General features: G+C 38.4%; 1 protein-coding gene across 1 annotated transcript in view; it reads right to left on the bottom strand.

Annotated features, from left to right (window-relative positions):
- Nucleotides 1–11,329, bottom strand: part of helz (helicase with zinc finger) — a 39,465-nt gene extending 28,136 nt beyond the window's left edge. Inside the window, exons 1-12 of the mRNA XM_058641497.1 lie at nucleotides 11,273–11,329; nucleotides 8,370–8,612; nucleotides 6,579–6,615; nucleotides 5,752–5,876; nucleotides 4,401–4,457; nucleotides 4,074–4,122; nucleotides 3,310–3,385; nucleotides 2,803–3,001; nucleotides 2,464–2,571; nucleotides 2,175–2,316; nucleotides 923–1,078; nucleotides 498–768 (exon numbers count right to left, since the gene is read on the bottom strand). Coding sequence (XP_058497480.1) covers nucleotides 498–768; nucleotides 923–1,078; nucleotides 2,175–2,316; nucleotides 2,464–2,571; nucleotides 2,803–3,001; nucleotides 3,310–3,385; nucleotides 4,074–4,122; nucleotides 4,401–4,457; nucleotides 5,752–5,876; nucleotides 6,579–6,615; nucleotides 8,370–8,594 — 1,445 coding nt within the window. The 5' untranslated portion in view covers nucleotides 8,595–8,612; nucleotides 11,273–11,329. The remainder of the gene's footprint in view (nucleotides 1–497; nucleotides 769–922; nucleotides 1,079–2,174; nucleotides 2,317–2,463; nucleotides 2,572–2,802; nucleotides 3,002–3,309; nucleotides 3,386–4,073; nucleotides 4,123–4,400; nucleotides 4,458–5,751; nucleotides 5,877–6,578; nucleotides 6,616–8,369; nucleotides 8,613–11,272) is intronic.
- Between the last annotated feature and the right edge of the window lie 399 nt (nucleotides 11,330–11,728).

Consider the following 11,728-nt stretch of genomic DNA (forward strand, 5'->3'; position numbering starts at 1 on the left):
CTGAATACAGGATTGGGTATTAGTGTGAATCAGTGCACCACACTTTGTTAAACCAGTGATACAGGAGGTAAGGGATTTAAATTAAGACAAAAAATCCCTATATTCCTCTAACTTCATCCAAGAAATGAACTGTGATGTAATTGACACCGGCACTGAGTCAAACTGTGTGGCAGATCACTAACATTGCAAATTCACATTGAGGTTCGAGTCTGACACCTTGTGGTGCACTGGCATCTTGTGAAAAAAAACATATACACCCATCAGCCTTAGGCACTGGCATTGTATCAACATAATTATAATTAAGTTTAATTAAGTCTAATTTCTGAAATGTTTTCCAGACTTCGCAGTATGTAAAAATGCATTCCTGTTAAAACAGCACTGGTTAAGGCTTACATGTTGTTGTGGAATTTAACAGTGATCATCTTGCAATGACAATATTCTAAATCAGCTGTTTTACAACTTTGGTGAGAAGAATCCATCAAAAGGTGTGTACTAACTTGCTAACTTCCTTATACTGTGCAATCTCCTCTATGTAGAGCAGGTCGTGCAGTCTGGCCTGGTAGTTGTCTTTGGTCAGAGTCTTGTCAAGGACTGACTGGGTGAAAAGCTGATCAGCTGACAGGGGGATCTGATAGCGGGAAAGAAGGCTGCGCTCAAGTTCAGCCATTGTCTCATTTGGAGTGAACTCTACTATGGTTTTACAGGAAGAGTCCCAGCGCTTTGCAGTCATCAGTAGCTGCTGCCTGGCTGCCATCAAATGTTCTAGATCTGGAAAACAAAAGACAAGAGAGGAGGTGAAATAATTATTTGCAGTACTTTGTTGAAGAAACACCTAAATATGTTCAAAAAGGTTATATATTTAATATATAATAATTCTATATTTATTTATATACATTTTCTATACACAGCTGCATCAACATACCTTCAATAGAGGCAGCATCCACCATGATCCTTTGCATTAGCACAGGTTCTGTGCCAAAGTCAAAAACAGCAGTCTGTCGAAAGGTGCCAAAGATCTCAGTGTTGAAGCTCACTGCTACCTTGTAGACACAGTTGTCCAGGCCATTGTCTGCTGCCACTGTCAGAAGAGTAATTCATTTTAAACAAACAAAAAACAGACTTCCAAACTTCCATAATATTAGTGCATATATAGATAAATACCTTTGGAATATGGAATTAGGGCTGGGCGATATGGACTAAAAGTCATATCTCGATATTTTTTAGCTGAATGGGGATACTCGATATATATCTCGATATTTTTTCTGTGATGTAATTGGGGTTTCCCCCAAAGCATTATAGCGTATTAGATTAAATGTTTTCCCAGGTCAAACACTATAATAAACAAACAGTCCATTATAAATCTAAGCCACATGCCAAATGTCAGTGTAGGAGCCATGAAGCTGCTTATTATGACGAAATAAGTAATATAATTTAATGGCTTATATTTGGGTTACTTAGGTTTTATATTGTGTTACTTTTTGCTGTTTATTTTGATGTCACAGTAATTGGGGGCGGTAACATCTAGTTAATATAATCACGGGTGCACTGGGAGGCGGAAGTAACTAAGAGAGAGAGGGTGAGCCATGGGAGGCCTTAAGGCAGAACAGCCAATCATCAGCCGGTCACATTTAAGACAACCACATCCCCCACGGGTGTGACGCCCCAGTGCGTGTGCCATGTATTGTCATTTTAACGCAAAATGAACTATATCAATACAAGCGATATTGTCCCGTGTCGATATATATTAAAATACCGAGATATCCCTACATGGAATACTATATATTATTTTGGAATGTGCAGAGAATTGGATTACATTAAATACAGTTACTATATTTAGCTCTTAACAGAGTCAACTATGACCAAGGTAAAACAAACCTGTCAAGCACAAAGATGAGAACTTAAAAACAGAATCTCAAAACCTATGGGTGGGTGCTGCCTTACCGTACCATTTTCTCTGGTACCCCAAGGGAATGGTGCCAAAAAAATGGAACGGTATGGGGATGGTTGTTTTGGTACCAATTCTAATGGAAGTGTACTGTACCAAAACAAACTATTCCACTTGATGGGAAGACGGCTTGGGTTTGAATTTCTCAGTTAGCTTTAAAAGGTCAGGTCAAATTGCAGATAAAGATTCCTTTTTTTGTCTACTGGTCACAAAATTCACATAGGCGTACATGCTGTTTGTTCTCCTGGAGTCCATTCTTGGCAGCCTTTGGGAACACTTTGGAGCTGGTCCCCAGCAGACACGCCAGTGATGGAGAAATGTGGTCGGTGGGCATCATAGAGCAGGGCAATACGATACAGCTTTCTAGCCGGCTAGTAAAGGGGAAGGGAAACAGAAAAGGATTATAAAAACATAAAAATAGTCAAAAGGAATAAATATATGATCAGTTTTATGATCCTTCTCACAGGGCAAGACAACTTGTGTAAATATGATTATCATATGAACACAATACTACCTACCTTACAAAACAAGGAGAAGGTCCAGGAGTGCGAGGATCTTTTGGTGGCAACAGTGACAGAGAGGCTGGAGCTGGTTTCTACGTTGACTCCATCTAAATAGTCACTTAGCTAGAAAAACAAAACAAAAACGACTCTGTTGAAAAACAGTTTTCAGTACTTTCATTGTTGCAAAATTAATTAAGCTTAACAAAAGCTATCCACTGGGGGGGGGGGGGGGGGGCAATGTCCCTACTAGATTTACAACTATATTACTTTTATTCTTTATCTAATTTTTTAAAAATTTATTTTCTTCCTTGCTGTTTCACAGTTTTGAGCTTGCACTGCACCACAACTGCTCACCACTTTCTCTGGGGAGAGAGAGTTCATCCACTTCTCTATCAGGGTCTCCATGTAGTTTTCTGTGAAGTGCTTGCTCTCCTGCTGCTGTTTGAGGCGAATGAGGCGTGAAGCATAGCGTTTCTGCCATTCCATCAGCTCCTCCTGCGAGTGGGCCGATGTACACTGGGCCCCATATCGACAAAGACCCTGCTCCAAGTACCTAAAGGGAAGGTAAACAGCATGCTGAAGTGGTGCCAAGACAAGTAGTTGATCTATCAATTATTCAAGTAAAATAGTTAAAGCTTTCCAATGACAATTTCCAGTTGTTTTGTTCTCTGTGCCGTCATGGGACATATGCTAGAGGCTATGGAGGACAAATGAAACACACATAACTATTGATAAAACAAAGACTTGCAAGACGATGTCTTGAGGTTCACCATATGAGTTGTGCAACTTCACAATATATAATTCATGACTGTACATAGTTCCTCATGGCTATATTACTATATTACTACTACAATAAAATACCTTTTACAGAGGGTGTACTCCTCACTGCTGGTGACTCCTCTGGGAGGTGGCCGGAAGTGCCAGCCATCTTCAACCTCTGTCAATACAAACAGTCAAGTGGTCAATATGACACTGAGCCAAAACATCATTACAGGCTTCAGATAGCTGCTAATATGTGAAGAATATCCTCAAGTGAAATGAAGACTTTGAAAACATCAACCGACTACTACAACCTTTTGTATTTATATGCTGGTGATTATTCCTGTGTTTACAAGATGAGGGCAGTATTGTCATCGTCTCATGATATATACAGTACTGTACAAAAGTCTAAAGTGTTAGTTTGGTTAGTTTTGCTGTTGTAGCAATGCTGTAATGAGCATACAGTTTGATTATTTATTTGGAGGACTTTATTGGAAGACATCAAGAAAATGACAGAAACATCTAGATATATATTTTAAGTTTTGTTGTTGTTTTTCTATCAGAAAAAGGCCTCTACAGGTTAAAGTGTAAAGTATTCGGTGTGCCCCACTCTTACACTTGAACAATAGCAAGACCATGGCTCTTTTAAACCTGGAGTGGAACCCTAATTAATTATTAGTAGTTATACAGGTTAAAACCTGTGTTTGTCCTACTAGTTCATATCAAAAAATATCTATATCTGCTGTGAAATATTCTATTATGCCAGGTTTATTCAAGACATTCTGGAGCATACACACACATTCACAGCTTGCTAATATAAAAGACTGACTTTCAGTCAAATCATTGTAAGTACTTGATTTGCTCACCTTCCTCCTGGTCAGCTGTGTATTGTGGTGCCATGTCCCTATTTACAGTCTAACAGAGACAGAGATGAAGTGGGTAAAGGAAAAAAAAAAAACATTAGCATCATCATCATCATCATCTGCTGCTAACTTAGACACCTACAAATGGATGCAGTACTGAACAAATTAAAATGATTAAAATTAGTAATAAATCGACCATAGCTACAAGCTAGGCAGAGTGCAAAATAATAATGTTAGAGTTTGAATAAGGCCAGTCACCATTTTTATGACTCAGCTGCTAAACCACAAAGAAATGAGAAACAGAATAACTAACAGACAGAAAATACTTACCTCAATTTCTGAAAGGAGCATTTTTAATCTGGTCAGGTCTTTTGCAACGATGCCATTCTATGATTAAAAAAAGAAAATACCACAATTAGCACCATAAGTTCATAGTTATGATAATTATATTAAAAACTGGTACTTGGTGTAATATTATTAATGTTATTTCCAGAAATCCTTTAGTAAATATATTGCCTATTAACATGCTGCATTATAACAACAAAAAATTATATTCTATTTTTTACACTTTTGTTATTTTATAAGTAATAAGAAGTCACCTATGGGCCAACTGATAAGTACTGCACATAACCCAGTCATTTCTCTAAAACTACTATTAAATTAAAAAAAAATAATAGTCCCCAATGGCTGAAAAAGACATGGGGTCAGTCCCTGAAATAGTTGGCAGTTAGGTACATCATAATAGCTAAGAATCAAATGGCAACAAACTAAAATGGCATTCCACAGCAAAGCTTAAATACACTGTGTTTGGGTGCCAACCACACACTGGCCCAAAATGAAGTGGCAAATTAATGAGAGTAGAACCAAAGTTGACTGCCTCCTCCAGTGTTTTCACTTTTACTCATGTGCTTCCTTTATTGTCCTGAGAAAAGTCATAGTTTTTGCTACACAGTTGTCTCTAGTATGCAACCGCTGACAAACTAGAAAAATCTTCACAAACAAAGTCAATTGAAATATAGCTCGAGTCTAAATTAAAACACAGAGATAGTGAGAATATGAAACAGGGGAGAGAGAGAGAGCCCTGCCTAGTAAACAGGTCTGTCCTCACTTGCTTAAAAGTTGCATGACTCTGACTACTTAGAGGGGTGTGTGTGTGTGTTGCAGTGGGCAGGAAGTGGTTGCAAACAGAAGAAGAGAGAAGCTAAAGGAGGTACCTTGGCAAAAAGTGTGTTATTGTATAAAGAAAGTGGTTTGGAGAAGTAAAGTGACACATAAGTCAAGGGAGAGAAAGCATAAAAAGTGACCTTGAGTGTGTGCTAACATTCAGAAAGAAGCACAGATGCCTTGCAGAAAAATGACTTCAGAGTATGTGTTTCCAATATTCAATTCTATTAATTTGTCACCAAATTAAGTACTTCAACTATGTGAATGACCCTGAAGACAGTCCTTTTAAATTAGTTTTTAATAGGGCATGCGTTTCTTCCCTGTGTGATTTTGTAAGCACATTTGAATGACTGTATATATACAGAACTCCTGCAAATGATCCAGCAGCACAGGAACTTGACTTCTTTATTTTGCACACTCTAGGCATAACTGATGTTGCTGAAGCATCTAAGAAAAGAAATATTCATCTTATTCTTAGATATATGCATGCATTGTCACCACTGCTCATTATACATACCATTGGCTCTCCATACAAGGCCTTAGTGAGGATGCTGGCCACCTCCTGCAAGCTGCCATCCAACAGCATGGAACGGAAGCTGACCTGTAGCGATCCATCTCCCCTGGAAATCTCTTCTACCAGGACTGAGACAAGACAAAGAAAACAAGGGGAAAGGTAGAAAGAAAATTTAGTTTTGGTATATTTTACTTGAGCTCATTGAGCTCAAGGTCAGAATATTGTTGCACACCCCATTATGCCAAACAGTCTACAGCAGTGGTCTCAAAGTTGTGGCCCTCCAATCGATTTCATGTGGCCCTCCAAACAATATCAAGTTGTAACGAGTCATTTCTATATGTTTTTATTTTTAAATTAATAGATTAATTTTGCATAATTTTTTTATTGTTGCATATTAAAACAACCACTTATATTTTGAAATTATCCAATCCAATCCAACTTTATTTGTAAAGCACTTCACACAAGGCAAGAGCACATATAAAAAAAGGAATTAATACGGCATATTGATATGTAATCTTGAGCTCATAACGTCCACTGCAACTGTTGGGCTTTTTTTTTTACTTGACTGGCCCCCGACTGACCAGACAAGACAGTCATTGGCCCACAGGTCATTTGAGTTTGAGACCCCTGGTCTACAGCAAGTTACATCAGGCTCATAACAGATTTGCCAACTATGTCAATGGAACATATTATCTGGCCTCCGTGTCTTTTTAACAAAAACTGAGGCAAATTACAGACCAAAGCAGTGTGCTCACTTTGTCTACCACCACATACAAATAAAAGACACTGTATATTATCAGCATATGGTTACAATTTGAACTGCTACTCACTGTGTTTGCAATCTTCATCTGCTTCATCATATTTTTTCTGTTGGCAAAAAGAGGAAAAAAATTAAAACATGAACAAATGGTCTTTGAGGGTCAAAACTTCACATGAGCTCCTAAAATAGCTATCTTTGCCTCATGATGGAGACTATCATTACAGAACCTAAGCAGTTTTCATAATCTTAGGGCTCAAGTAACTGATGTAATTTTAGTGCTCTTGGAAGATAACAGAATTGTGCCATGTAGGGAAAAAAATGCTTTATATTATAATGTAGGAGCCTGTATTGGGTTAATATGATCTAGGGTTAGTTTGAATGATTGGTGCTTGATTACTTGTTACAGTGTAATTTGTGAACAGTTAAAGTAGTTAACCGTTGGCCTTAGCCTTTGATTAAAAGGAATGCGGCCTTGTGGACCTTTGAAGTTGTTCATGAGATGAAGGGTACCGTGGACACTTTGGCGTCTTTGACTACTCTGATATAGGGAGATATGTACTGGAAAATATCTAGCAGTTTTGTAGGTTGATGTGGCCGTTGAAGCTGTACTAGGTTTGGTGTGAAAACCTTTTCACACTATGTTACGCTAGGTCACGCTATGTGACTGTCAAATCAATAGATCGTCATTCAGGACCTGGAACATCAAGGGAATATTTCTATGTGTTGTTGATAAGAGTGGAACTTGGATGTACGGCAAGTGGAAATAAATCCAAACCCTTTACATGACTCTTTCTTTCCTTGGTGATTGAGGAATTGAAAAAGTAATTGATCAGATTTAAATCCCAATGACCAGCTGACCTCATTTTGGTGCAACGCGGAAATTATTTAGGGGTATGAGAACACTTTTTGATGACTATCCAACAGTCACATGTTCTCAAAAATTATATTAATTTCCAAGAAAAAGCTACACTCCAACCAAAAGAAACTGAACAGTTAATGTGACTATTCCTAAGTATATCAAAGGGATTCAATTAAGAGACGGATTATCTCTTTATCCTATGTGTTGTAGTTTTGAGTGTGACGATGAATAATCATCAAATAATGGCTAGTGTTTGTGATCAAGTACATTTAATAGTAATAGTAACCAGATTGTAAATTCAAGGATTTAATTTTTTTTCTACAGGTGAAACTCATGTCAGGAGCTTCTTGCAGTGTGGAACCCATCAACATCAACAGATGGGTGTTCTCCCTTGAAATGCTTTACTTAATGTTAAGTTAAATTGCTGGCTGTGTCTTCCAGCTTTCAACTTTTATAAATGAAAAGAATTTCTAAAAATGGGTATCAAATGATGGACTTTTCCTTTGAACAGTATTCAATTGCTTTACCTTGAAAAGCTCTTGTTTCACTTAGCACTATGTGCATTATGCATTTGGACTATGGAGTGCCATTGTATCGACAGACAGTGCAGCCCTGCATATTTGAGAATTCATCTTGTTTCTGCTATCAGCAGACGAATCATCAATAAACACCCGTGACCCAGTTCTACTGGCGGCCAGACAAGCTCATGCCATAACACTGCCTCCACCGTGTTTGACAGATGATGTGAGAAGCTTTGGCTTTTAAGGCATGTACTACTGTACTACTCCCTTCTTTCTCCTCTCTTTACTCATCAGTCCAATGAATACTACTCAAAACTTTTGAGACTTTTCTGCTTGACAATGTGATCAATTTTGTTAAAACTGGTTGAATTAAATTTAAAATCTCCACTTCATTAACGTCAATTTTGGTGGTCTTCAGGGGCCAAGTAAGAAAAAACTGTTCACTTAGTTAACTAATATTTGCTACTGCACTGGTCCTCACCAGCTGCAGGAAGGCAGCAATTCGATAGAGCAGGGCGCGGCTGCGAAGGGATCCGGTGGCAACAATGGATGAAGGGCTCTGTGGTACAGGGGCACCGGAGGATGGAGTTTGGGGTACAAGGGCCACTAGGGCGTCCGTGCTGTGGCTAACTGCCGCCTCGTACTCCCGCCTGACTAACGATCTGCTGGCTTCTTCACATGACTTCTCCGCTCTCCTGTCCGCCATGACTCAGGGACAAAACTTCTGGAAACAAAAAAAAAAGCAAGAGGAAACACAGCATTAACATTTGTGCTTAAACAGGGTTGAACAATAAGATAATTTCCTTATATATCTATAAAGATAGAATAAAGTAGTGGATTAGAAATAAAAATTAAATAAATGAAAACAATGATGACATGATCAGCTGCTAACTAATATCATATACATAGTTAAATAGGTAGTATCTTCATTTAATCAGGTCCTGGCACAGACTTCATCAGGTAAGATGAAGTAAGCTGATTTTTTTAAATCAGCTTACTAGGCATTGCACTTTTTCATCCCTAGTTCACCATTTACTCCAGAAACCTGTTTGGCATTACATAGCAAAGCCAAGAAAGATATGAAGCAAGGATGTACATACTGATAATTATTATTTACCGACAAGAAGAAAACCCTAATATGAAGCCTAGCTAGACAAGAATACAAGGCCAAATAACAGGTTTATCCAAGCTCATTGGTTTCCTGTGATAGGAGGAGGGTGCTTGTTGTCCTAAATACTGACCTTGATTACATGTTAACCTAGGGTTGATACAACATTGCATTTGCTGTATAACGACCATCATGTGTATCTATGGCTGCAGCAACAGCTTAATTCCCTAAAGGCAACAAATAAAAAGCAGCAGGGTTCCAGCAATAGTGTAAACCTCACTCTGGGATTACAAATAGCAGCATGCCTTCCTTCACACAAATCAGTGTAAACCAGGATGAGGAAGGTACACTGTGACCTGATGGGGAACAGCAGGGTCACAAATGATTAACCTTGGGCGGATGGCCAAATAACTTTTGGTCCCATTTCCACATGTCTGCTTTCAGTAATTTGAGTACAACTAATCTTACAGTGTCAAAAATAGAACTTGTATGCCAAATCTAGCTGCCCCTCCCAAAACTGTCTTCATTGGAACATCATTGGAGATTTTATGCCCAAAAGGGGGGCTTAATATCCTAATAAAATACATATTTACCTTGCAATAACTATTTCAGACAATTACTTATCGGGTAACCAGCATTAAGAAACTATGTCTGTGACTTGTAAAGGCCCATTTATAATCTACACAAAAATATAGAGACGGATTGGGGCCTTTGGTCTGTACTTTGTGTAAAGATCTTATGCTGGCCAGCCTCTACAGCTGCTCTAACCCAACTGGCACTGCCTATGAGTCAGTCTGCTATTGACAGACTATAACCTATTTGATAACACCTTAAATTAACAATAACCAAGTAAAATATATCTTTACCCCATGTAATGTTTTCCCTGCTATCAAACGTTGACAAAGACAGTACATCTACAATTTCATCAGACATAAAGTACACACGTTTAAACAAACTATATATGAGCAAAAGGACAATATGTGTGGACTTAACAATAACAGTGGGACTTCTACTTTACTAAATTGTTCTGCATCTACATAATCTTTTACACATTGGAATCAGGAACAAACTGTAATATATTTCACGCATTGACAAGTGACTAAAGGAATGAAAGTGATGGAAAACAGGAATAACAAGGCAATAATCAATTAAGGAGGCAGAAATAAACACCAAATAAGAAGAATGTTGCAGCACATACATACATACATACATACATACATACATATGTAGCATATTTTAAACATCTTAATAAAAAAATATTAAGTTATTCCTCTTAGAAGTTACGGTGCATTCTGGAAAGTGCATCTGACTAGTTTTAAAAAAAATGAGGGGTAACTGAGAATAATGGATTTAGTCAAATCTGCAGTTTAAGTGACAAATCAAGAGTAAGAGGGTATCTAAATGATCTCTAAATGATCTCATAGATCGGAGATCAATCCGTATTTATTGGAGGTAAAACGTGTGCAGTATTTGTACTCCTATTTCAAAGGTCTGTAGGAAGAAGTATTACCTAATGTTGGTGTTGGCAAGCCATGTACTTCAAGGGGACATCAACAAATAGTTTGGCGGGATAGAGTGGGTGGACACCAGTGTTGTTTTTGGTTTAGTTTTGTATCCAACTACAGTGACTACAGCTTCGTCTGCAGCCCATTGGAGTAAATAAAACGTTATCAGGCTCGATGGCAGCGACGTGTAGACAATAAAATATTGTGGATTTCGCTAGGCTTGGCTAGCAGATATCACGATAGAATACGTTGTTAAACCCAAACGTCGGTGACGACTTGATTTGTTTTCGCCAGGTAGTTATAGCTGTGGTCTGTCTGCTAAACTTGTCATGACTGTTGCAAGTCAGAGCGATGACGGCAGCGCCACAAAAGCCCTGAAAAATGTCCCCACAGTGTACGTTAACTTAGCGTTAGCATTAGCACACGGTAAACGATGTTGCCACTTTAAACAGGGTGTACGTAGCTAGAAGTTAGCTGGCTCGCCAGAATACGGCCTTTCATGGCACCGAACTGGCAAGCTCACAACAAGACTAGCTGTCTTGTTCATGTTAGCGAGCTAGCTAGCGAGGTTCGCCGAAACAAAACGGGTTCGGGCCTGCAATTTAGTCACGGCGTTTAGGCACATATAATGGAAATGACATCGTGTTGTAATCTGTGCATTGACTCAAAGCATTTGTCATTATTCAAATGATTTAATAAGGGGATTAGTGTCAGTGGCTTTACGATGAAAAAGACAACAGAAAGGGCTGAAAATGGGAAGTCAACACTTACCTAGCTTCACTTTCTACGCCATCTTGGATCCACTTGTCAGACCGTCGCAAAGCATAGTGGGATGTACAGCTCTGAAGGTTGAGAGGACTGCTGTGTGTGTGTGCGTGCGTGCATGTGTGCGTGCGTATTCGTATATGTGTGTGTGTGTGTTACATGTTGTTTGTTAGATTAGCCCGAATTCTACTAAGCATTCTTATTCTTATAAACAACTATAAACTTGTGATTATCTGAAAGGATTGTGCTTATTGTTAGTATAGGGCAGAGGTCTCAAACTCGCGGCCCAGGCCACATGCGGCGGCCCTCTGATTGATGTAATTTATCAGATATAAATTATTTTTGCTCTTTCTATGAATAGATTAGTTTTGCATCCTACATACGTTTTCATAATGAGCTATATGTTATTCGAAATCAAAACAAACACTTTTATTTTGAAATTCTGTGAAATATCGTCAGTAT

Source organism: Solea solea, chromosome 10, assembly GCF_958295425.1.
Source record: "Solea solea chromosome 10, fSolSol10.1, whole genome shotgun sequence".
In the NCBI taxonomy this organism is placed as follows: Eukaryota; Metazoa; Chordata; class Actinopteri; order Pleuronectiformes; family Soleidae; genus Solea; species Solea solea.